We start from the raw sequence: 25765 nt of genomic DNA on the forward strand, positions 1-25765 counted from the left end.
AATAGGATATCCATATGCAAAAAGATTAATCTAGGGCTGGAGAGATGGCTTAGCAGTTGAGACACTTGTCTTTAAAGCCAAAGGACCCAGGTTCAATTCCTCAGGACCCACGTAAGCGAGAAGGCCAAGGTGGCACATGTATCTAGAGTTCATTTGCAGGGGCAGAAGGCCCCATTCCCTCTCTCTCTTTCTCCCTCTCTAACTCTTTTTCTCTCTCAAATAAATAATGAAAAATAAAATACAAAGGTAATATTCTTAAAAAAGATTAATCTAAACCCAGACCTAATACTTGTTACAAAAATTAATTCAAGATGGAACACAGGCCTAAATATATGATACAAGATTATAAAACTCATGGAAGATAAAATAGAAGAAAACCTAGATGACCTAGGTCACGGTGTTGTTTTTTTAATATACCAGAGATGATGCAAGGGAGAAACCAATAGGAAAACCTAGACTACATTACAATAAAAACTCCTGCTCTATGAGACCCTGCCAAGAAAATTAAAAGAGAAATTATAGACTGCCAGAAATAATTTCAAAAGGCACATCTGATATCCAAATGTATAAGGAGCTCCCAAACCTCAACAAGGAGAAACAAATAATTCAATTTTTTAAAAATGTGCCAAAGATGTTAATAGTCACCAAATCAATAAAACAATAAGGCAGCAAATAAGCATATGAAAATATGTTCCAATGATAATGAAATACCATTGCATATCTGTTAGAATGGCCAAATCAGAAGACTTGCAAACACCAAATGCTGGTGAGGATATGGGGACACAGAATTCTCACACATTGCTGGTAGGATTAGTAAATGTTCATTCACCTTGGAAGATAGGATTATAGTCTCTCAGAAAGCTAAATTCATTTTTACATTAAGGTACAGAGATCACTTTCTTTGGTACCTATCCAAAGGATTTGAAAATGTGTGCCCGTACAAAATCTACATACAAATGTTTTTTAGAAGCTTTATTGTTAATTGTCAAAACTCTGAGGCAACTAAAACCAAGATGCCCTACAGAAAGCAAATCAACACAGAAACTGGTATACGTAGACAACGAGACATTATTCAACTTTAGAAATAAAAAGGCTATCACACCATGAAAAGGATATATGGGGCTGGAGTGGCTCAGCAGTTAATGGCACTCGTTTGCACATCCTGTTGGTCCAGGTTTGATTCCCTAGGCTCCATGTAAGGCCAAATGCACAAGGTGGCACAGGCATTTGGAGTTCATCTGCAGTGGTAAGAGGCCCTGGTTTGCATATCCATTCTCTTTCTCTCTCTCTCAAATAAATAAATAATTTAAAAAGCAGGGCTGGAGACATGGCTCAGAAGTTAAGGTGCTTGCCTGCAAAACCAAAGGATCCTGGTTTACTTCCACAGAACCCATGTAAAGCCAGATACACAAAGTGGTGTATGCATCTGGGGTTTTTTTTTTTTTTTTGCAGCAGTTGGAGGCCCTGGTGTGTCCATTTTCCCTCTCTCTCTCTCTCTCTCTCTCTCTCTCTCTCCATCTGATGGCAAATAAATTAATGAATTCTTTTTAAGTTAAAAAATATGTTAATGATGCACACTGCTAAGTGAAATAAGTCAATCTGAAAGGCTACATGTTGTATAAATTTAATCACATGACATTCTGGGATAGAACTATGAAGACAATAAAAGGATCAGTAGTCATCAGGGGTTGTGGGGGTAGGTGGGGAATAAAATAGGTAGAACATGAAGAAATTTTATGACAGTGAAACTATTCTGCATGATATTACAATGGTAGATATATGTTGATATGCATTTTATTAAGATCCATAGAAAGCAAAATGCTTGTCAGAAGAGAACTCTAAAGCCGTGGACTGTGGTTGATCATGATGTCAGGATGCCATTGTCGATTGTAATAACTGAGCCTCTCCGGTGGGGAATGTGGATAACAGGGGAGACTATGCGTATGTATGGGTAGGGACTTTACACATTATCTCTGTGCTTCCATTTATTTTTACTGTGTACCTAAAAATGCTCTTCAAAAGAGCGTGTTTGAAAAACATTTCATGGTGTGGCTCACCCTTTGCTCTGTGGTAGTCAGCAAAGCATCTAAGAAGCCTTCTCTTCTCTTTTACTGGGGAGCATCTGACATGGGTCACAGTGACCCTTTCTTTGGAGACCCACGAAGCCACAGGTGCTATTTTTAAGTCTGTAAATGCTGCCTTTGGTGTGGCGTCTCCGTCTCTTACTGCTCTGTGGCTTCTGTGCTCATTTAGCATGTGTGGGTCCACACGCCTGCCTCCTTTTGAGTCTCCCCTCCTTTGATAGAAAAGAGCAAGATGGATTGCCATATATTTTTAAGCCCAGGAATTCCCTTTTTACACTTTTAGTTTCTTTTTTGTTTTGTATATATTATAACAGATTACACTCTTTTATCCCCTCTCCCCTGTTTCTGTTACCCTGGGGCTCTTCTCAGTGGGGTTATGGTATTCGCTGTGGGCTCATGAAGGTCTCAGTCAGTCCTGTTGGGATCTTGGGGTACAGTGCTTTGGGGTATTCATCACACTTTGTGGCTCTTATAATCTTTTTTGTACCCTCTTCTGCAAACCTCTACCACATATGCTGGGCACCAGGAGAAATTGCACAGGATGCTGCCACATGAATACTACTCTTACTGCTAGCTTGAAAACCAGTTCCAGGGTGATGGTGGCAGACATAGGAAATCCCTTCCTTCCCTCCTTCATTTTCCTTCCTTCCTTCCTTCCTTCCTTCCTTCCTTCCTTCCTTCCTTCCTTCCTTCCTTCCTTCCTTCCTTCTTTTCTTCTTCCTTCCTTTCTCTTTCCTTCTTTCTTTCTCTCTCTCTCTCTCTCTCTTTCTCTCTCATTCTCTCTCTCTCTCTCTCTCTCTCTCTCTCTCTCTCTTTCTTTCTTTTTTGAGGTAGGGGTCTCACTGTAGCACAGGCTGACCTGGAATTCACTATGTAGTCTCTGGCTGGCCTAGAACTCACAGTGATCTTCTTACCTCTGCTTCCTGAGTTCCTGGATTAATGGTGTGCAGCACCATGCCCAGCAAGGGATTCTCATTTTTAAATTCTACCTGTAACTGTGAAACTGCTGTTAAGTCAATAAATCTTTATCAAAATCTAATAGATGGCAGAAAGTAAAGATATTTATCACAAGACATGCAGGGTTCCCTCTGAGAGATGGTGACATAAACAAGCCCTGGTGTAGATCTTTTTGGAATTAGAGGAGAAATAGTTCACACATCTAGCATGGACTCTGGAGTAACTGCATATATGAGGCACAGAGACGGTACCTCACAGCCATCTACCTGGAAAGCTCTTTCTCACACTGAGATGAAACTGGCACCAAGAAGACACCGTGATTTGCAAAACATATTGAGCGACAGGTTTAGTTCACTTTGTTGTCTGTTTTTGCTAAGCTCTCTTTAGGTCATCCGTGAACGCCCCACCCATTTAATGTTACGCTTTTCACATTCCTAAAGAGTGAGGTTCTCATCATGAAGGGTTATTGGTTCAGGCAACTTTGACGTCAATTTTCCTTCAAGAACTACTTTTGCTGCACGTAGTATATAATGCTGTAAGTGTGGTTTCTGAAATTCTGAAAAAAAAGTGTTTTATCTTTAAGGACATTTTTTGCTCTGCTGTGGTGAGGTTGTCAACACTTTTCAATATGTAAGAATTTCTCCTTTTCCCTCCAATATGTAATTTCTTCCACATTTTCAGATAGATCATCTAAGCCAATTTGTTGGCACATTTCACCTATACCAAAGAGAGAAACCACGGGATGGATTTCACGTGCTGACAGAGAAAGCACTGGTAATTTGTCTAGTCTGCAACCTGGGAAATTTTCTACTTCTCTTAGAGAACATAAATTTCCTGATATTCAGGTCCATGGTTTATTAACTATTAGTATTCCCAGGGAAAAATAAGTTGGCTTTTCTAGAGACGATTATTTCCTGTTGGTTACTTTCCCATCCCTTGGACCGTCCTTGTGAGGAACAAGGACACAGCCTGCTTTAGAGACACCTGCAGCCTTGAAATCCTTCCTCTGGCACAATAATCAAACAAGGCAAGACGCAATTTTACAGATTCAGTTAGGATTGTAGGAATTACAAAAGTTTACGAATCTTGTTTTCCTTTCAGTGTGTCCTTTTCAAGTCTCATTAGGTGATTTTTCATGACCACTTTTAATTCTTTGTGTGACACTGAGGCCCAGAACTACTGTTTCAACTTTCCCTTCCCTTCCCTTCCCTTCCCTTCCCTTCCCTTCCCTTCCCTTCCCTTCCCTTCCCTTCCCTTCCCTTCCCTTCCCTTCCCTTCCCTTCCCTTCCCTTCCCTTCCCTTCCCTTCCCTTCCCTTCCCTTCCCTTCCCTTCCCTTCCCTTCCCTTCCCTTCCCTTCCCTTCCCTTCCCTCCCCTCCCCTCCCCTTCCCTCCCCTCCCCTCCCCTCCTCTCCCCTCCCCTCCCCTCCCCTCCCCTCCCCTCCCCTCCCCTCCCCTCCCCTCCACTCCCCTCCCCTCCCCTCCCCTCCCCTCCCCTCCCCTCCCCTCCCCTCCCCTCCCCTCCCCTCCCCTCCTCTTCCCTTCCCTTTTTGTTTTTTGAGATAGGATTTCACTCTAGCCCAGGCAGAGCTGGAATTCACTATGTAGTCTCAGGGTGGCCTTGAACTCACAGTGATCCTCCTTCTTCTGCCTCCCAGGTGCTGGAATTAAAGGCGTGCGCCACCGCGTCAGCTCAAAATTCCCTTTCTATGAGAATGGTGTCTCCATCCATGCTGACGCTCAAGCTCTGGACTCCAGAGTTAAATCTCTGCACTCCCTCTTTCCTCTGATAAGCACCTATCATCAGCCTCGGTTCACCTCCCCAAGGGCATGGTCCCCCCACCACCGCCACATGGTACAGGTGTTGGCGCATGTCTTGCTACTTCTGTGCCTTGAAATCCATTGCGACACTTAGTCTATGGATTGAGGTCATCTGTTGTTTGCCTATCTTTTATTCCTTCCCAGCTTGCCAGCAACTGGACTGTGAGTTTTGTCTTGCTAAAGACCACCTCCTCGAAGCCTAGTTCGGTGACATCTGCATAGGTTGTTTAAGTTTACTGAATGAATGACTCAGTGAAGAGTCAACTCTGCTCTCATGGTCTCCTTCAACTTTAGAAAAGTTGACTTGATATCAAGTCAACTCTTCCGATCTCCCGGGCTCTGCTAAGCTGCCCAGTCAGCACTTGGTCATGGGTGTGTGTACATTTGCCACCAGGGGTTATGTGGTCTTCACCTTTCCTGAGCCCACCTCCAGCCAGATCCTCAGTAACCTTCCTGTTATGAAAAGAGCACCCCAAATCAAATTCCGATCTTCTTAAAGAGCTAATGTGCCTCCCTAAATGCCTAATTTACTACCAGAGAGTGACTTAGGCACTGGGGAGAATCTGGCTCATTATTTAATAGCCAATAAGGCCAGCTGCTTCATTTCAAGAAATTAATGGTCTTTAAAACCTTTCCATATTGTACCGACTGCTCTTCTGGATGTAAAGCCAAGTGACTTTTATTAGTCAGGTTGATAAAATCCAAACTCTATCACTCCTGCACTAGCCTTCTTCATAATACCAGGAGAGTCTTCAGGGACATCTGGTTATTTTTGTTTTACTCTCCCTCTTGATTCTTTGAGGGTTTTTTTTTTTTTTTTTGTCCTGACTTTTCTTTGGTTGCTCCCTTAGAGACTGCAGAAAGCGGTCCAGCAGCTGCGCTCCGGGGGCCTGCTGGCTTGACCCTCGGCCTTCTTGACTTCTTAAGGAGGAACGCCTTTCAGCATTAGGCTTAATTTGCCTGAGACAGTGAACAGTGTGTTGCTTTCGGGTTTGACCATCCATCTTTAGTCACCTGAAATTACTCATCTGTAAAAAATTTCACATTTGGAGGATGTTTTATATAACCTTCTTTATCCTATTAAAATCCCACCATTAGGCAAAAGTTTTTTTTTTTTTTTTTTTTTTTTTTTGGCCAAATCAGGTCACAAATCCATATTAGGAGACAAAGATATACCAGACTTTTTCAATTCCTAACCTTTTATTTGTCTTTTACAAATAGAAATGGCTAAAATACATTTGTCCTCTCTAACAGCTGAGTTTATGTTGAAGGCAATAGAAACTTTCAACAGGCACAAATACAGATATATTTTAATATCCTACCCATATTGAATGGATTATTTATCTAAATTATTTATGACAAGAATAGCTATGGTATAATACTGATATTTTACTTTTTCTGGCTCGCTTTTTCTTTTTTTGAGGTAGGGTCTCACTCTAGCCCAGGCTGTCCTGAAACTCCCTCTGTAATTTCAGGCTGGCCTGGAACTCAGTGATCCTCCTACCTCTGCCTCCCAAATGCTTGGATGAAAGGTGTGCACCACCATACCCAGCCTCTCCGGTGGTGGCTTCATGTAACTAATATTTACAGTGGGATCGACATAGTCCTTTTTATTCCCATGGAGTTTGTTCTTGCTCAGTATTCTGAATGCTGCCTCTCCTCTACTTTCCAGGGCTGAGGACAGGAATTATGCTTCCCAAACCTGAGAAGAGAGCAGAATGTGGGATTCCTTCTTTAGGTCGCACTGGTGACCACACAGATCTAGTCTCTGGTGCTTAAGCCAGCTCTGCCTTTCTTCTCATTAGTGACAGGGCATGTAGAAGGTAGGAGAGAGGTGAGATACAAGATGAGGTACAGGGAGAGAGATGAGAAGGCAAGAGCTTTGTGTCACTCAACCCGCTTTCTGCATTTATATGTTGAGAATGTTTCATTTTCTTTAAAAGCAGGCCAAAAGGTAGTGTTCAGAATAAAGCATGGATGCACACTATACTGTGTGGGGCTGAAAGGTTGGTCATCATTAGGTTTTTGTGCTAAAATGATTACACTCTTTCTGATGCTAGAGATACCCTCAACATAGTAAGCTACTATTCTGGTCTTTTCTTCTCATAAAGTTTTACAAACAAAATGCTCTGGGAAGCCATTGTGTCATTCTGTTGAGAAAGGCACTGGCTAGTCACACTGGAACTATAATGTGAGAATTTTGAGTAAGTGACTTCTTTAAAAAGAGGTTATAGGACATCCCCTAATTGAATAAGTGCTTAATTTGTAGGGTCATGAAACTCTTCTGTCTTCCATTTCCCCTAAGAATTTCTACAAAATTTTACCAATAAAAGGTTTGGCACAAGTCTGAGGAGTCAATGACACTAATCAACAGACATGCAGCCTAGGAATGAAGAACCCCTCCTCTTATAGCTCCTTTGGGATTAGCCAAATTAACACCTAACTGTCCCAGGACAAGACTCCCTCCACCAAAACTTCATTCCTCCTTCTGTCTTTCTCCACTTCCCTTTCTCAAATAAATAAATAAATAAATAAATAAATAAATAAATAAATAAATAAAAATAATTTTAAACTATTTTTAAAAGGGCTGGAGAAATAGCTTAGTGTTTAAGATGTTTGCCTGTGAAGCCTAAGGACTTAGGTTTGATTCCCCAGCACCCATGTAAGCCAGATGCATATGGTGGTGCAGTTGATGAAGGCCCCACTGCACCCATTCTCTCTCTCTGTCCCCATTCTATCTCTCTCTCTCTCAAATATATAAATAAAACTAATAATAAAAATATTTTTTAAATTGCACTCCTTCATGTAAAGGTTAGGAGAGCAATTCCTAAAGCTAAAATTGCTGTCTTTGAGGAGGCCACTCTGAGTTCTTATGAACCAGAGCTGAACACTAAGGGAATGCATGCTCAGAAGACACAGGTATGCCTTGCACATACAGTCGAATGTCAGGGAGGATAGCACCCCCACCCCAAAGAAAGAAACTCATTTGGGTGGTCTTGATTTTCCTTGGTGCTATGTCACACTCAAGGGTTGGGTCAGGAAGCTTCAGGTCACTTGGTATCCTGACAGTTGGGTAACTACAGTGTGTGAGTGGTGTGTTCTGATAAGGTACACAGAGACTGTCCATAGTGTTTGAAGCCACACAGCATGGATGTCAAGACTGCCTTTGTGTACTTTATGATTACAGCCTTATCACAGCCAATACTTGAAACTCTGGATAACAAAGTACATTACTGCTAAACATGACATGTGAATAACGGGTGTTCCTGCTGCGAAAGTACCAGAAAGAAACGAAGTCATAAGAGAACAACAAGAAAATATGGACAGCATTTCATAATGTGGTGGGCAAGGCAGCACACACCTGTAAGCCTAGCACTTGGGAGGCTGAGGCAGGAGGATTGGGAGTTTGAAGCCAGCATAGGATGGTACATTGTGAAACTAAAAAAAAAAAAAAAAACTCTCATCATGAGAGATAACCCTCTGTATGTAAAAGTCAAAGAATGGATCAAAAAGCAAAAGTTTAAAAATTAATATAAAATATATAAATTTATCATTTACCATAAAAACACTTTAAACTTAAAATCACCTTAGATATGATAGACCACTTATGTCCTCAATACATAAAGAGTTGTCATCAATCTGAAAAGATAAAACAACTAAGCAGAAATCATATGGAAACAGACAAGCTATCACAGATTTGAAACTATAAATTCTAATAGACATCAGAAAAATTCAACCTCACTATGAGTAAAAGGAATTATAAATTAAAACAGTTTGTGATCATAATTTCTCCTTTTAACACTATTTAACTTACAAAGATTTCTTTTTTAAAAAAATTATAATCCGTACTGTTGGGGGCATAAAATGGGAGCAACCATTTTGGAGTTCAATGTAACAATATATATCAGGGACTTTAAAACTATTTACTGACAATGGTATATCCAACGTTTATCCTATAGTTTGTTTGATTCATGACATACACTTTTTGTTCTTAGACAATGAGACTGGCCATCTGAATTGACCTGGATACTTTTCCAGGCTACATAGATAACAACTCTGGCATTGCAATGCAATACCTAATGCTGATATGAGATGTTGAGACTGGAGAAACTGTGTGACCTAGGCCATGAGACAAATCCCTGCACTTGGCTAAGGCACTACTGTGTGTAATTGAGGCAAAGGTGGCAACTGATTTCTATAAAACTTTATCTTGTATGCACATACAGACACGATCCTAAGAACCGTCCCTCGAGACACTCAAGCTGCCATCATTCATTCATAGGGGTGCTTGAATTAGGCACCTCAGTTCCAAATTTTCATTTTCCTAAGGCTTTCTGTAATCTCAGGAGTATCTTAGAGGTGCTGTTACATTTGGGTGATGTTGTCAGCATGAGTTCGACAGAACATAAGCTTTTCAAAGGTCTTACATCACTGATGAATTGTTTATTGGAGTGAAACAAAGAGAAACCAGAAATGTTTTCTGCTGCTACTGGCATTCATTGGTTCCATTCAGAAATGAAGTGACGGTATCAAGACTGTCTGCAGAAACCTGATAATTAAATCTTTTTCTCTTATACAAGACAAATAGGATGGTTCTGTTTTCACTCTGGGGCTCAGTGCTCCCTTAGAGCAGCATGGTTATGTCCCCCCTTACTCCTCAGCACTTGTGGCTACTACAGTCCTCAACTGCAAGTACATGTGTGTGCTGTTTGGCTTAGGACTATCTGTCACCAGGGCCCTGGACAGGCAGAAGCGCTAATCAGTTGGTACCTTCTGAACAACCCTTAGGCTTGACCAGTGGGACTTGAAAGAGGAACGTGTCATCTCAGGTGGGATGGCATGGGTGCATATTTCTACACTCTTCCAGATGGATATAGCAGAAGTGACAAGCCTACCTCACTGTCTTTCCCCACTTCCTTTTCTCACTGTTTTTTTTTTTTTTTTAATATACTTTTCTGGTTCACTTCCCAGAAAAAAAAAATCACACACCCTCAAATCCTTGTCTCAGAGTCTACCATTGGAGAGAAACCCAGCCTAACACATCAGAATGAGACCTTTTCTTAATTTTTCAATTGATTCTAAAAAATTTTGAGAACTTCTACTAGTCTTTGTCACTGTGGTTCGTATCACAATAGTACAAGGAAATCTCTGTAGCCTTTATTCAAATTCACAAATTCTTTTACATTACTTGATTATTCATTCTCTTTTCTCCACTCTGTTCTCTTTCCTTTCATACCTTCTTTCTCTCCATACCTGCACACACACACACACAGTACTGTATACATCACAGTATTTCCTGGACTATTTGAGAGTAAACTGGGCACTTGTACCTCTTCAACTTTATACACACAATGCATATTCCTTTAGAAAGGATATTCAGTGCTTTGAGCATAGTACAGATACCAAAATCACTGCCCATGTTTCTTCTTTGCCTTCATGCTTAGGCTACATGGGGTCAAGGTATGCTTAGCCACAGAATGCCAGAACAGATAAAAGCATCAATTCTTCCTTCTTGAGAAAAATACCATCCCCAGAATGAAATTACATGCGCAGTGATGGACATGCCTTTACTGCTTACACAAACACCAATGACATATCACTGCCACATGCTGGTGCCCAGCCTTTGTGACTTGCACTATCCACCTGATTCTTTTTCTACTTCCTGAAGATGAGATTTTTGTGGTTTGTTCAATCATCCCTCCCTGGGAAGCCCTGGGAACTTTGATCAGTTTTCACAAACACACATTTTTCCAGTATCCTCAGTTAGCCATTGAAATTCCCATCCACATTGAGTTCTCTCTGCGCATAGGTAGAAATGAAAGGCCTTTCAAACCTGCCGTTGTTTCCAAGACACACTCGTGATCTTCCCTTGGGTCCTCTCTCAACATTTTCCCTCTTCGGCAGTGATACCATCTCCCAGCAGTGACGTGTAGAAGCATTCTTGGCACCTGGCTTCACTTACTCTTCACGCGCCCACATGCAATCCATCATCACATGCTGTCGGCTCTCTGCGCCACCCTCCTGCAATTCTGCTGTCTTCGCTACAACCCCTGTGCGCACCACCAGCATCTCTCTTCTGAGCTACAGCAAATACCTTCAAACCGGTCTCCATCTACTCCAGCTTGCTCCAAACTATTCTCACTTTGCTGCCAGACTAAAACTTTAAAGGAAAGTCTGCCTGAAACACACCCAAGGTGCCTGATTGAATAAATACTAAAAACCTTCACTAGTCCACCCACTACCTCCTTTTCCTGCTCAACTCTGTTCTAAACACACAAGACACCTTTCTTTCAGTCTCTTCACCAAGCTCTCTCCTACCATGAGACCTCTTCATATGCTATGTTGGCCCAAATTGTTAGATTGTTTCTCTTTTATCTTCTTCAGAATGTAACTAATGTCTAACTCCCTCCCTTGATGTTGTCTAAATTCACATTATATATTTTGAATATTGTTATCTATTGCTTGTTTGTATGTTGGGTAGAGTTGCAATTTTCTGTTTTACTCATGATTGTGGAGTTATTATCTTTTCCACCAGCACATAGGCTCCACAGAACAGGAGCTGTGTCATTCTGGGCTTATATAATATCCCCAGGGCCTATGGGGTGTCTTGAACTCAGCAGGTAGTCAGTGAATAATTGTTGAATGATGGAATAAGGACAAGTAGATGACTTTCCAAGCATTTGGGCTAATAAAGTTGCACAGATAGCTCCAACTGACTTGTCGTTTTGTAATTAGATATGAAAGGAATTATGAGAAGAAGGGCAAACAGGAATTTGAGCTGTTGACACAGTGGTAACATAAGCGACTTGTCTCTAACTGGCCCACAGCAGGCAGTCATCACACTATCTTGGCCACTGCACAGGCAGCACATCCGGAAATTACTCATGTAACACGTTGGCTAGAAGCTCTATCTTATATATGGAGCCCATTTTGTGGCTGGAAAGAACTATAAAAGGGTGCTGCACAGTCCAGACCATTCAGCATCAACTGTCAACGAGACCAACGTATCAATGGAAAGTGACCCAGAGGCTTGATGGAATCCATCCTGATTTATATGACTGCTTCCAGGAAAAGAACTTCATTGTAGCAAATCCCTTCTCAAAATAGCTCAACATGCTTATTTTCCATCTTAAACTCCTTCTAAAACAATTATAGCTCTTTCCAGTTTCTTGTAAAAAACCAGGCTGTCAGGCACTATCATTTCTGGACACGGGTCTGCATTTGCCTCTGCTCATGTAGGCAATTAGTGGGCAGAAACCTTATCTAAACAGTCACCACCCTGTCTTCACTGCCAAGCAATGGCCGTGTCTGAAGGGGACTAATGAAGCCTCAGAGCACACTGCTGGTGGAGGATGGCCAACAAGAAGTGCCAGGCTCCTACCTAGGTAACGTATCAGTCCATGCTCCACCATGAGGGCCCATTCTGCCGACTGTGGAGCAGGACAATGCTCTGTCGGGACAAGCCCCAGCCACTTCCATATAGGCTTAATCGAAGACTTGGAGCGTGGGCACAAGCACATTCTGGAAGCTGCTCTTTTGGTTCCAACCCTTCTCACATTTGTACCACAAATATTTTCCTTTGTCAGATATAATGGACTTGGACCAAGGTGTTTCTGGCATCAGGACCGAGGTCGTGGGGTCTGTGCCACATGAGATTCAGGGCACAGATGGGCTCTTGTGGCACTGCTACGGTAACCCACTGCCAAAGCTCCCTTCTCTGGACTTGTAGAGTCAGTTGACGCAAGCCTTCCACAGTGATTTGGCATTTGCATTCCAGGCACACCCCCTGAAGGATTTGTCAGAACTATTCCATGAAAGAACCGAGAGTACTTTTTTTAAAATTTTTTTGGCTATGAAAATTGCTGAAGTAGAACCAAGTGGTTACACACATTTTAAAGCCCAGAGGCAGTCTACAAAAAAAAGAAAAAAAAAAAACACAAAAAACCCAAAACATTGTTTAAAAGATATTTCAGCTGGAAAGAGGTGGGTGTTTAACTATGCTAAGGGGAGCTCTGTGCCTCATGATTTTTATTCTTAGTAATTTTGAATGCCTACCAGAGGGCTGTTCCTTCTAATGTGCGTAATCACATCCTGCACTGGTTCGGGGCTACCTCGTGGAGGATGGTCATGAAATGCCTGTCTTTGACCTGATCTCAGCACGTCTTGATATAGTACAGAGACAAGAGGTTTCAGAAGTAGAAAGAAGTTGACTGACCCCAAGGCCTACCATTACATCTTGGTAAAGTCTTGGCCACATTAATGAACCTCTGTTTCTTCACCTAAACAATCAGGTAATACTTTGAGGATTGCTACTTGAAATGCAGGAGGTAACATATTTAAAGAGCCCACCTGAATTTAGTTAAGACATGCTACATACTCAACAAATATCGGTTCCTTCTTCCATTTTATGACAAATGTTTCTGTAGAAGAGTGTTAGGAGATGGAATTTGGGGGCTATGAATCTGGTTTAGGCACATGATTACATAGCACATATGCGTGGTGCAGTCTGAGCCATCCACATTCCTATGTTTGCTGCCAATTGGAAAAAGCTTACTATAGTGATATACGATAGAAATCAGTTACCCAAAGGTATAAATCCTTTTCCCACACAAATTCACTACTATTTGCCTTACATTTTGTTACTTTTTCATAAACTGCAGCTTCCAACATTTTCCATTCCCTTTGGAATCCTAAAAGATGATAAAATGAACATGGATACACTTGAGGTAGGGCTGTACTGTCAACTGAACACAGGCCTTGTGTGTGCCAAGCAAATACGTTACCACTGTGCTGACACTCAACCATAGATACATGTTTAAAATAGTCTAAAATATCTCCCATTCCATTAGCATATCATGCCCAAGAAAACAGAGAATATGGTGTTTAAATCTCTCCATAAGCTAGTGATGTGGTCAAGGGAAATGGAGGGAAAAAAGGCCTTAAAAATGAGAAAAGGCTGGGTCTGAATTCTGGTCCCTGTCCCGTTACTTTGAAGGTTAATTCTTACTTTTAAAGTAACAGAGCATCGTAACAACTGTCACCCAGCTGCCGGTGAAGACACAATGAGAGGCGCGTGTGGAACTGCTTAGACATACCTAGACTCAGCGCATCTTACTACTCCTTCCTCTCGACCTCAATTGTTCACAGTTCAGTTTTCTTTTCAAATCTATCTAATTCTCTCAAGAATAAGCAAACATAACATCTTTGAAACAATTTTTATGTAGCTCTTGATATATGAAAAGGGGAAAATAAACCTAGTGGCCTTACTGTTGATTATTCCTATTGAATAAGACCTTATATTCATACACTTGGTGAGGCATAAATGTTTTTTTTTTTTTTTTTTTTTACTGAAGATTCGTACATGTGTGAGTGATGTAATGCCATCTGAAATAATCATAAGGCATAAGCCTCACAAACACTCGAATCAAATTATCAGAACGAACCAACCTTCCTGAACTAGGCTGATACGAGCATGCCCGCATACAGCAGACCCAACGGACAGTGGCAGATATCTAGGGATGTGTAACAGGTAAGGCGGGGTGGGTTGCAGAATGAGAGCATGCATTGTGCAAAACGGGGTGGCTCTGTTAAGAAAAGCCATCGCCATAATTCCAGGGCAATGAGCTTTTGGCAGCAGATGGTGGGATGGCAATAAACTAGGAAAACATTAAGAGCTACCAAGGAATATGAGAAATGAGAGAGCAACAGTCTAAATTAAGCAGATGCCTAGGCACAAAACAGCCTTCTTTGCTTTTGGCTGGGGAAGTGGGAAGGAAATGCTAACACTCCTTTAAATATGCACGAGAGGGAAAACATGGAAGCCAGCTCGCCAAGCTGAACACATCTCAGACCTAAGGTAACGTCAGATTTGGCAGTCCTGAAAGAGCAGGCACATACATACTCTTCCTCTAAAAACAGTACTTAGCCAACAAATATGAAACTGTTTGAAATTTGCTATGGAAAATGAGAAATTTTTTTTAAAAAATGTTATGAAATTTAATATATTTAATATATGTGGTCCATCAAGATTCACTTGAAACTACTTTGGAGACATCAGTACTATAATGGGTCTTAACATGTTTTAAATCACTAATAATCCAACTAAACTCATAATGGAGGCCTTCAACTGAATAATTAACATCAAATATTCTCACCAGCATCAAGGATATATTGGCTATGAGGAAATGATGAAAAGTTTGATTAAAATGGACTTTTATCTGAGGAACTAAGTGACATAAAAATGATATGGCAGTAGCATTAACCCTCTGATCTCAGCTGTTTGGCATCTTGGAGCGATGTTCTATGCTGGAGCTTTTTGCATTTTCAGGAAGTTTGAGTTGACACTGGAGACATCTTCATCTCACAAAGAATTAAATCACTGCTAATTCATCAAGTTTTATCCTCAGCATAGGGCTGAGGAGGCGTCAGGGGCCATTCAAACAGGCAGGTGGTTGACGGTGCTGGGAAGGGCAGATTTTCAATGCGGGGCACTATGGTAGCCTAGTCTGGTGGGGTAGCAGAGCTCCTCTGATTTCAAGTTGTCCTGTTGCCTTGCATAGGTGCATTATCTCCTTTTATAGTAGATGCAGCAGACTCTATCTAGATAGGCCCTTCAGCTTGTCCTGGCGTTCCTACGGCCAGAGCAGCAGTCTCACTACAAGGCCCCAAAGGCGGCTCCTGGTAGTGAGGAGGGTCATTTTGAGAAAGGGGCCCTATGAGCCAGCTGTCAGACTGGCCAGGATTCTCAGCAACCAGACAAAGGCTTGCAGGGAAGAAGTACTTGTGGCTGAAAGGGCTTCAGAGTCTTGTACAATATGCCAGCAACATCCATGACAACAGCAGCCCCCATCTTCCCGCGAAGCATCTCGTTTGCTGGCTTGTGGCAAAGAGGAGCATTCAGTGGACAGCTTGGGACCGGGGTAGTGGATCTTGGTCATCAACCTGACAGGATTCGGAATGGCCATGGGCACAAATCTTTGGGCATGGGTGTGGTGGATTCTCTGGATTGTGTTAATTGAAGAGAGAAGATGCACCCTCATTGTCGCAACACCATCACATGGGCTGAGGCTCTCAACTGTAGAAGGAGAAAGCAACCTCATCACCGGAAACATCTCTGTTTCTGGACTGAGGACACAGTGTGACCAGCTGCCTCACGCTCCTGCCACCACACCTTCCCCACAACGAGGGTCTAGATCCTGCAACCGTGAGCCATGACCGTCCCTCCCTTCCTTTTGGTTGCCTTTGTCAGGGCATTCTATCACAGCAGCAAGACAATAACTGATACAGGGACTGTAACTCAGGCAGACCAATATGGCCAGCTCCACCTCCCAATGTCTAATGCTCGTTTCTTTGCCGACGTTTGTGTGTATGGTGTGCAAATTTGCCTATGTGTGTGTGTGTGTGAATGTGGGTGCACATGTGTGCAGGCATGTGTTCATGCATGTATGTATGTGGAAGGCCTGAGGTTGATGCTGGGGGTCTTCAATCATTCTCTTTATTGACTGAGGCAGGGTTTTTCTCACTTGAGCCCAGAGCTTTCAGATTCAGCTAGTGTAGCTAGCTAGCTAGCCCTGGAGAACCCCTGTCTCTGTCTTCTGGGGTTACAGGCAGGCCACTGTGCCTATCCAACATTTATTAGCAGGCTGGGGACCAGAAATACAGGCATCATGCTGGCTTATCCACTAAGCCACCTCCCAGGCCCTGGAACCTAAAGTTGAATGTGTTGAATTACTAGTTAGATTAGCTTCAGCCAGTGACTACTATCATGGCATGGCTGGAAATCTTTACAGGACTTGAATGTCACTGCTCCCGAAGTAGTGAGCGCTGTGGACAACGCCAGTTTGGCAAATTAAAATTCATTACCAGTAAGCAGAACAAATGTAAGCTGGAGAAGAAGACAAGGAGATCTGGGAAGGAGAGTGACTTGCGGCACTAAGGGAGATGACCGGCCCTCCTCTCAGTTTCCAGACTGTGGACTTAGTGTGTCCTGCTGCCTAAAACACTTGCCACCATACCTTCCCCACAAGAAGGGGCTATATCCTGCCCACCTTAAAATGTTTCTGGGAATAACCAAAGGCTCTCAACAGTGCATAGGTTCCCAGCTAGCTGTGTCCTTGGAACTGGGGGTCTTCCCGAGGATGGGCAAAACAAAGGCCTACCTATGCAGACAAGAAAGCTATAAGCAACCAAGTGAACCCAGTGGAAAGGGACAATGGAAGTATCTTCTTATGGCACGTTCTTCTTGTCGGATAACACCCCTACCCAACCTGAAAACACTGGGAACATGCTTGAGTCAAATATTTTGGGTTTCTAGGAAGCAAGAATGAGCAGTGTACTCCTTCTGAAGTTGCTCTTTCTATCCAAAATCATCTCTAGTATGTTGCTTCTCCTTACACAGCCAAGTCGAAAGCTGCTTGAGATATTTAGAGAGATGTATGCTTCTCACAAGTCCCTATGTAATGAGGGTTAGAGCAACATCAGCACAGGGATCAAATGGAGCCTGAGCAGTCTCCTCATGGGTCCCAAGAAGTTTTTTTTTTTTTTTTTCCCCTCCATGAGAGTACTCTGTACAGTGTTTCACCAGAGGATTTCCTTCCATCTTCTTTCTTCTGGGTAGATATGATTCTTAATCTTGAAGAAGCAAAGTACTGATTTGTAGGCACTTCTTTTTCAACTCTCAGGAGTATTATAACAAAACAGGATTCTTTTTTTGGTAGGCAAAGTATATTGCTTAATGTTCACCCAGCAATTACACATTAAACTGTTCATATTTCAAATGAAGGGCCCCAGGGAAGGGGAAAAGAATTGATTTTATGACAGCATTACAGAGATGTTTGAAAGGCATTACTTAACGTGGATATTAGTAATGTTCTGTGTCATATACAAAGATGAATACGACACAGTCCCTGTCCTCAAAGGCACTTACAATTTAGTGAGAAAGAGAAACAGATGATCAAATTATATAAGGGAGCATTAAACCACAGAGTATGGATCTGACTTGGGGCCAGGAAACTTGAGCTGCTGTGGTTAACTCAACACACTTGTAGCCACATGGCTTGGGTTCAAGTCCGAGCTCTGTCACTTCCTTGCTGGTGAACTTGGGCAATTTACTCTTTATCCCAGTGCCCTTACTAATAAAAGATGGAAAGAACAGGGCTCCTATTGAGTTGGGGGGGGGGGTGTTGCTGTGAGGAAGTCAGCCCGCAGGGGCAAAGTACTGAGAATGGTGCTTGGAATGGATTGAATACTCATGGAGGGTAGACTAGGTACAAGTGTGGACCTCCATTGATGGCAGAGAAAAGAGACATCCTCAAAGGTAAATCATTACTATATTGGAAACCTATCCTAAGACAGACTGTTAAGAAAGCATGAGAAGTGTCTGAGGAGATGGTTCAGTGGCTAAAAGCACTTGCTGTGAAAGCCTGATGATTGCAGTTCAAATCCCCGAACCCATGTAAATCTGGACACAAGCAGCACATACACACACACACACACACACACACACACACACACACACACACGTAATCCTAACTGGCATACAGCAATGAGAGAAGGGGTCAGGAGAATCCTGAAGCTTGTAGGCCAGCAGAGCTGGCATTTGCAGAGGAAAACAAGAGAGACTCTCTTTCAAACAAGGTGGAAGGTAAGGACTAACATCCCAAGGTTGCCCTCTGAGCTCCACAGTCATCCTCACACTTATAAATCCATACAAACTTAAACACTCATAAATACACACACCACACACACACACAAACACACACGAGCACGCACTTGGGAAGCTTTCCTTTCCCTAAATTCCTTGCATAAAAAAAAACAAATGGGGCTGGAGAGATGGCTTAGCGGTTAAGCGCTTGCCTGTGAAGCCTAAGGTCCCCGGTTCGAGGCTCGGTTCTCCAGGTCCCACGTTAGCCAGATGCACAAGGGGGCGCACGTGTCTGGAGTTCATTTGCAGAGGCTGGAGGCCCTGGCGTGCCCATTCTCTCTCTCTCCCTCTATCTTTCTCTCTGTGTCTGTTGCTCTCAAATAAATAAATAAAAAATTAAAAAAAAAATAAATAAATGTAGGGCTGGAGAGATTTCTTGGTGGTTAAGGTGCTTGCTTAGAATGCCTGAGAACCCAAGTTTGATCCCTCAGTACCCATGTAAGCCAGGTGCACAAGGTGGTATATACATTTGATGTTCATATGCAGTGGCTAGAGGTCCTGATGTACCTACTCTCTCTCTTATTCTCTCTCTCTGTAATAAGTAAATTAAAAATGAAAAAGGATGTTAATCTTTGTTTCAATGTATTCACAACTTACTATATGTGTGGTTCTGTGCCAGGTTCTGGTGATGGGTATAAATAGTGGTGGGGTATAAAACAAAGTCTTTTAACTCAAGGAATTTATAATCCAATGGGAATAGAATGGGGCAAAAAAGAATCACTAATTCAGGGTGTTTTGAGTGGCACTGGAAAGGTGTAAAACTGATGTTATGAAAGAAAGAAAAAGAAGCCAAAAATTGCATTTGTATGTTTCCCTGAGGCAGAAATATATATACATCTATTAAGCAGATGGTGGTAGATTGGTGTCACAGCAAAAAGGAGGTACAGAGATTAACCACTCCATCGGACTCATCTTCACAGTAATAAGAATTGAATCCTTGGACATGCAGGAAAGACTCCACTCTAAGGAAATTTCTAGAAGCCAACCAGGCAGAATGTACCAGGGGGGTGGTAAGAGTCCCAAGAATAAGAGGTTGCAGCATGAGGGCATTCTGTGGAAACACAGTCAACACTTACAGGCTTTTTTCCCTGGGAAACGTGAGCGCTGGATGAGGGATGAGGGTATAGGGAAGGAGTCCAGTTTGTGGTATAACCTTACCCTTCTTCAGCTGGAAGCCCAGGAGCTATGTGTCCATCACCCTGTCCCTAGACCAAGGCACTCTGAGCCTCCTGCCTCTCATGACAAGGGTGCCACTTTTACACATTCTGCCACAAGAGCTAGAACAGAAACTCTCAGCCTTCACCATGGATGGGATCCTAGTCCTGTACCCAGTCTTCGGCATGGAGGCTCCGGCCTCTTGCATGGACCAGAATCAGCATTGTGGACCCTTTATGTGGATTTCATAGCTGTAAAGAGCTACCCTGCCCATTAGCACAGCATAGCACTCACTTCACATTAGTTTGCTATGCGCTCTTGCTCTACACTGTCTGCATCCCGGATCTTTCCCCAGAGCCATGTAATGCTCCAGCTAGGAGCCCTGGGGTATACTGATGCAGGTGTTCACTCTCACATTCTCCACAGGATGGAAGGGACTCCCAGCAAGTTGTGCGGCTAAGCCTATGCATCTATAGTAGTTAGCGGGTGTGTGTGTGTGGGGGGGGGTTAACATTAGGGATCAGGGGGCTTAAAGTTTCATCCCAAAGGAGGGAAGTTGATGGCCCCATGTCCCCAACATGCCAGAGAGCACGAACTGTGGCGTGTGGGCTTGCCTCATCACAGAAAGGAAAATGTTATCCCAGTGGATCAAATAAAAATACAAAAGAGCTAATTAAAAACATCCTTCAAATATGTTAGGCTTTCCTCTGATTGCATGACATCCCGTATTTGATCTGTGCCCCACCACTAGATGGAGATCCTGATGCTCCACTCTCTCCCTGCCCCTCCACCCAATTGCAGATAGGAAAGCCCAGCCTGGAGCAGTCAGATCCCCAGCCAAGGCCACACAGTTGGTAAGTGTGGGAGCTGGAGCTACACTCACGGCCTGGCTCCGCTTGGTTCCCCTGGGAGGTGTGTGCTGGAGAAGCTGCAGCGGCTGGCTGAGCTGCCGGGAGCAGAAGTTGAGGGCCCTTGTCGAATGGCTCATGGTCATAAAGGGAAGGAAGTGAGGTCATCTCTAGAGACCAGGCTTGGGGAGTTTAGTCATCTTGGTAGAACAGGGTCTGAACATAGTCAGGGGAAGCCAATCACATGACTCTAAGGAATGCTGGCCTGCAGCAGGGCCCCAGCTGGTGCTGCCTAATGTGAGTTTCGCAGTGGAACGGACAAATGGAGTTTTATGAGCTTCTCCAGCCACCATCTACCGCCCGAGCACCAGGGGACTGCCGATGAGATTCAGTGCGTCTCGTTCACTCCTTAGGACTCCACACTTGATTGGAGACCCGGAAGAGCAACACAATGTGCTGATGCTCGCAGCCATCTGTGGAGAAGGGGATAATGGGATCCCATGGGGCCAGGGCTGGGCCAGGTGAATGATGGAGGCTTGAGATGGGTGAACAGAGAGCTCAGTGCTGAAGGGCTTGACTGTGACGGGACCTATAAATATGAATGGGTCCTGGGAGAATTGCAAGGGCCTGGTAGGCTGAAGTGAAAAAGAAGTCCTTTAAAAAAAAAAAATACATGCATTGGTGTTCACACATGGGAGCAGACCAGGAAAGAGCCTGTGCTCGCCCATGGTGAGTAATAGTTTGTGTCGGACAAGAATAACGCGGTGCAGATTCTTTCTGTTTACTACCAAAGAGTTCTGGGGACAGCACAGGCTGGTAAGACACCGGGCCCTGTAAAAGCCTGGCATTTGCTAACAAGAAGGTTGTATTACAAGCACACTCTGCTTTCCCAAACAGCACCCTCAGGAGAAAAGAAATAAAGTCATTTTCCTTTGGAGGCAGAAGATTTAACATTGCTTAACAATAACACTTAACATTGCTTAACCCCTAGCCTCAGGCAAGCTACTGTGCTAGGAGCTGTCTCTTGCCTGTGCTGGCCAGGGCTCTGGCTTTATTTCTGTGTGGTATCATTTAATTTGGCAGCTGGCTGCTTGGGTTTGCTTTAAAGATGACAGAGTACCATGAGAGCTCAGAAGGGTGCCCCTGGATTGAGACACACTTACTATAGATGCCTCCAAATCTAGCATCCAAGTCAATGAATGTTACCGAGTTTATCTTAAAAACTCCCCCGATACCTCCATGAACAAGCTAGGAACCAAATTAGTCAGTAGCTTATTAATTCCCACATAAGGATGGCCACTGAGTTCCTATAGACAGAATGATTTTTATTTTGAACTAAAGATTCAATTCCGTACATATTGAAAAGCCCTCTGCCTTTGTGATGAAGAGCCGTGCCCACTGCCCCCTGGCAAAGGTAGAGAGCAGTGAGGAGGTGGGCTCCACTCAGAGCGCAGGGAAATCTGCAAGTGTTGATGGGGCAGGGTCCCGGGAATGGGGCAATGTCGTGGCTCTAACAGTTGAAACTTCACTGTTTTAGAGGCTGGCAGTGTGTCCTCTCAGCTCTGTACTTGGTTTCAACTTGGGAAAACATAGATCCCAGGGGCTGGGCACACAGCCTGCGAGGGGAAGCTCTGCCTTTCTTCTTTGGATCACATGATGCCAACTGTGGTGTGAGTGCCCCGTTGAAAAGCAGTCAGCAGGGCACTCTCGTGCACTTGTCTGAGCCCTATTTCTGCCCCATGATGGCTACTTGTGCCTGCCAGGTAGCAACATAATCCTGTTTGCACGTGCAACTGGTCATTCCCATCACTGTGTGCATGAATGGACTTTGTGCCAAAATTACTTTCAGCCTAAGGTACTTACTCCCCTTCCAGCCACAGCGATATTCTCAGAGCTGGCAGGATTATGATGATAGCTCCTGGGCCACCAGCAGCATCACTGGGCTGTCTTTGTCACAAAACTCCTTCAGCAGTGTTTGCTCCCAAAACAGACTTGTTTGTTATCAGTGATTGGGCATTGGATGGCTAATTAGTGAAAACAAAGAGTAATTTGAAATTTGGAGGCCTTTCTATTGACAGTCACTACTTTCAGCGTTTCCTGCTTTCTCTTATTTAAAAGGCTGCTGGCTTCCTCCTTGACCAAGCAGTAGAGTCCTGAGGACAGACTGGGCCCATGTCCCCAGTTCCACGTCCTGAAGACCCTCTGCTTACACAGTAGGTGATCACTAGAATAGAGTGAAATTTATAGAACTTTAAATGTTGTTTCTATGTTTTTAACTTATACCAAAAAAGAATGAATGAAAGAAAGAACAAATGAAAGAAAGAAAGAAAGAAAGAAAGAAGGAAAGAAGGAAAGAAAGAGGACTTAATTTGTGCACTCAGACTGAAAGTTGGCCAGGAAGACATGAGACTGAGTTCTCCCTCTCTCCCCTTCTCCTAAGACCTTATTATTTTCTATCTTCCTGAACCACAAGTACCATGAACTTCAACAGTAAAAGCCGGAAATCTTATATTTCATATGAAGTTTGAAAACGACTTCCATATTTAAAAATGAAAATGAAATACTAGGCCAAAGAGAAAATGGGGGCAGGAAAAAATATGGATGCAAGGAAACAAAAAAGAAAAATCTCTATGTGAAAACACATTTAAAAAAAAACCAAGGAGATAAACACAATATAGTTTTGTGGAAGTTTTTTAAATTTGGGTATGGTGCTGAATCAGTGTTAAGAACTGCTTCTCATAAATATGAATTTTCCTTACTTTGGAAGATCAGCATACTTTTTATAAGAGCGGATGGTCACCTAGGTTACAGTTGATGTAATGCTCAGGATGTTATTTTTGTCAATTCACCTGCAGGAGTATAGTCATCAAGCAGCTTGAAGCAGGGACTCCCCCTGCGTGAGCCCTGAGGTCCAGCAGAGCTTTCGGCCACTTTCCAAGCAGATAGTGTGAGTCATTTCAGTTTCCATGCCTGGCATTCACCTTTCTTTGTTTCTTTTCAACTCACTAATTCTCACACTCTCCAACTCAGCTGGCTCCCACGAAGCTGGCTGTCAGTCATCTTGGAAAGGTCTCCTCTTTGTCATGTGCTCCTGATAGCTGACTAACGTGACTCTTCATCCCCCAGATAAGAGCCCCAACCTTTGAGAGTTGTGCCTCATTTTCAGGGGTGTCTAGTTACAGCATAAGGAGATCGTGTTAGGTCAGCATCGCTAAGCAAACTTTTCCCACGCACTCTTTTCTCCATTTGTCTGTGTCTCTCAACAACGCTGGCTTTACTGCTTCAAGGACACAGTCAAATTCTACATCGAGCAAAGAATACCTTCCCAGGTTCACGTTTCTCTCCAGCTTTTTAACACCCGCACGGAGCTCTCCAAGGTTAAGGCTGGCCTGCCCTTTCTGGCCAGTAACTCCTCGGACACAGGATTTACTATTTTATTGTCTCTAAGCTTGGTGCAGGATGTCCAATACCATTTTTATAGCAATGGCTTAGGGTTTCCATTCAGTATCCAATATTCTTGCTGACATGTTCAATTGCAATGATATACTATTTTCTCCCCTTAAAAAAAAAAAAAAAAAAAACCCACAAGTGTTTCAGTTATTAGCACACTTGTGAAGATGGCACTCGGCCACAGCAGACATCAGTGAGGCAAAATTCGAACATATTTCCCATCCCAAAGGCAGATTGTTATTTCATGTAGACTTCTCTAAAGGCTTCATTTGTGGGTGAGCTGGTGATGGAAGACCCCTCCATGCCTTACCTGGGTAAGGACGCGTACTGTCTCTCCATTCCCTCAAAGCGGAGGTTGTATGCATTCCCGTCGGGACCCTTTCCAGACACCTGTGGAGAGAAAAGTAATTAGAGAGGAAGATCCATTATCCATCCCAGTTACTGACAATGCATCTCAAAATGATAATCAGTGCACAAATGCTGCAGCCTCCTGCCAAGAATTCAACCCTGGAAAGGCAGGCAAGAGCTCGGCAGTGCTACAGGCGCTGGCGATCAAGCTGCAAACATGACATTTAACAGCAGAGTCACTCCTCTCCAAAAGGGTAGTTATTAGACTGGCTCCTTCTCGTCTCTGTTGCCAGGGATTTTCTGTAGGCCACAAGACTTTCTTCTTTTCTTTCAGGGCACTTTCAGATGTATAGAAAAACTGAGTAGAGAGTACAAGAGAGTTCTCATAGACCCCATACCTAGTTTATCCATTACTACCATCTCACGGTAATAGTATAGTGCATATCTTACAATGAATGACTCGATATGAATATGTTACTGTTAACTCAAGTTCATACTCTGTTCATCTTTTAACTTAATTTATTCTCTGTTCCTGGAATCCTATTCCAGAGCACTATGTCATATTGACTCATTGTATCATGAGAAGAGTCCTCTTGGCTGTGACTTTTATAAGCACTGTGAACCTTTCTTTAGTAACAGGGGTTGGGATTAACAAATTGTCTTCCACACAGTGCCTGTAAAGTCCTCCTTGAACACCTGGATGGGATTCCCATTCCCGTCCTTCTGAACAGCCCTTTAGAAGTGATGGGCTGCTGTCTGCCAAATGTGGTCTTTGTAGGTTTTGTCCCTTCCACTGTTCTTCATGTGTTCATGGCTTTTGGACTGTTTTCCCTTAGCTGCTGAGGTCCTTCCAGGAAGTGACTAGATCCAGTAGGTTCTCAACAGCATGCTGGCTTACTGAATATGAAGGCCTTATGTCTTATGCCTTTGTACCTGACATGCCAGTGGATAAGGATGGACAATTAACAGGTATGCAAAAGCACTTGCTGAGTGATTAATATTTTTATCTTCTTATGTGAATGCATGTGTACTGTAGACCCTTCACATGGTTACAATTTCACATAGGAGTGATCTTTCAGTTGGTGGGCAAATAAAAATTTTCCACTATTGCAATTGGGTGGAGAGAGGAGAGTTTGCTAGCAAACACAAAAAGTAACAGTGTCAAGAGGTCAGAAATAAAAAAAAAAAATTCTGGATATTGTTCAACAACCCAGAAATTACTTTTGTGCTACCAATAGTCCTAGTATATATAAATCACCATCCCAGTTTGTGCAAGGTGTGTGTGTGGGGTGGTTGTAAGGGTATTGTGGGGAGAGATTCTTTGAAGCAAATCTGCACAAGCCAATAGAACAAGAAAGACTGTTATTGGTGTCTAAATATTGCAGGAGGCCTTTCGGAGAAA

The 25765-nt window shown here is 43.1% G+C and overlaps 1 protein-coding gene across 1 annotated transcript in view; it reads right to left on the reverse strand.

Moving 5' to 3' along the window:
- The window catches only part of Pard3b (par-3 family cell polarity regulator beta), a 1086921-nt gene that overhangs the window by 33388 nt on the left and 1027768 nt on the right, over positions 1–25765 (reverse strand). Inside the window, exon 22 of the mRNA XM_045147062.1 lies at positions 24326–24405. Coding sequence (XP_045002997.1) covers positions 24326–24405 — 80 coding nt within the window. The remainder of the gene's footprint in view (positions 1–24325; positions 24406–25765) is intronic.

This window comes from Jaculus jaculus, chromosome 4 (genome assembly GCF_020740685.1).
Source record: "Jaculus jaculus isolate mJacJac1 chromosome 4, mJacJac1.mat.Y.cur, whole genome shotgun sequence".
Lineage (NCBI taxonomy): Eukaryota > Metazoa > Chordata > Mammalia > Rodentia > Dipodidae > Jaculus > Jaculus jaculus.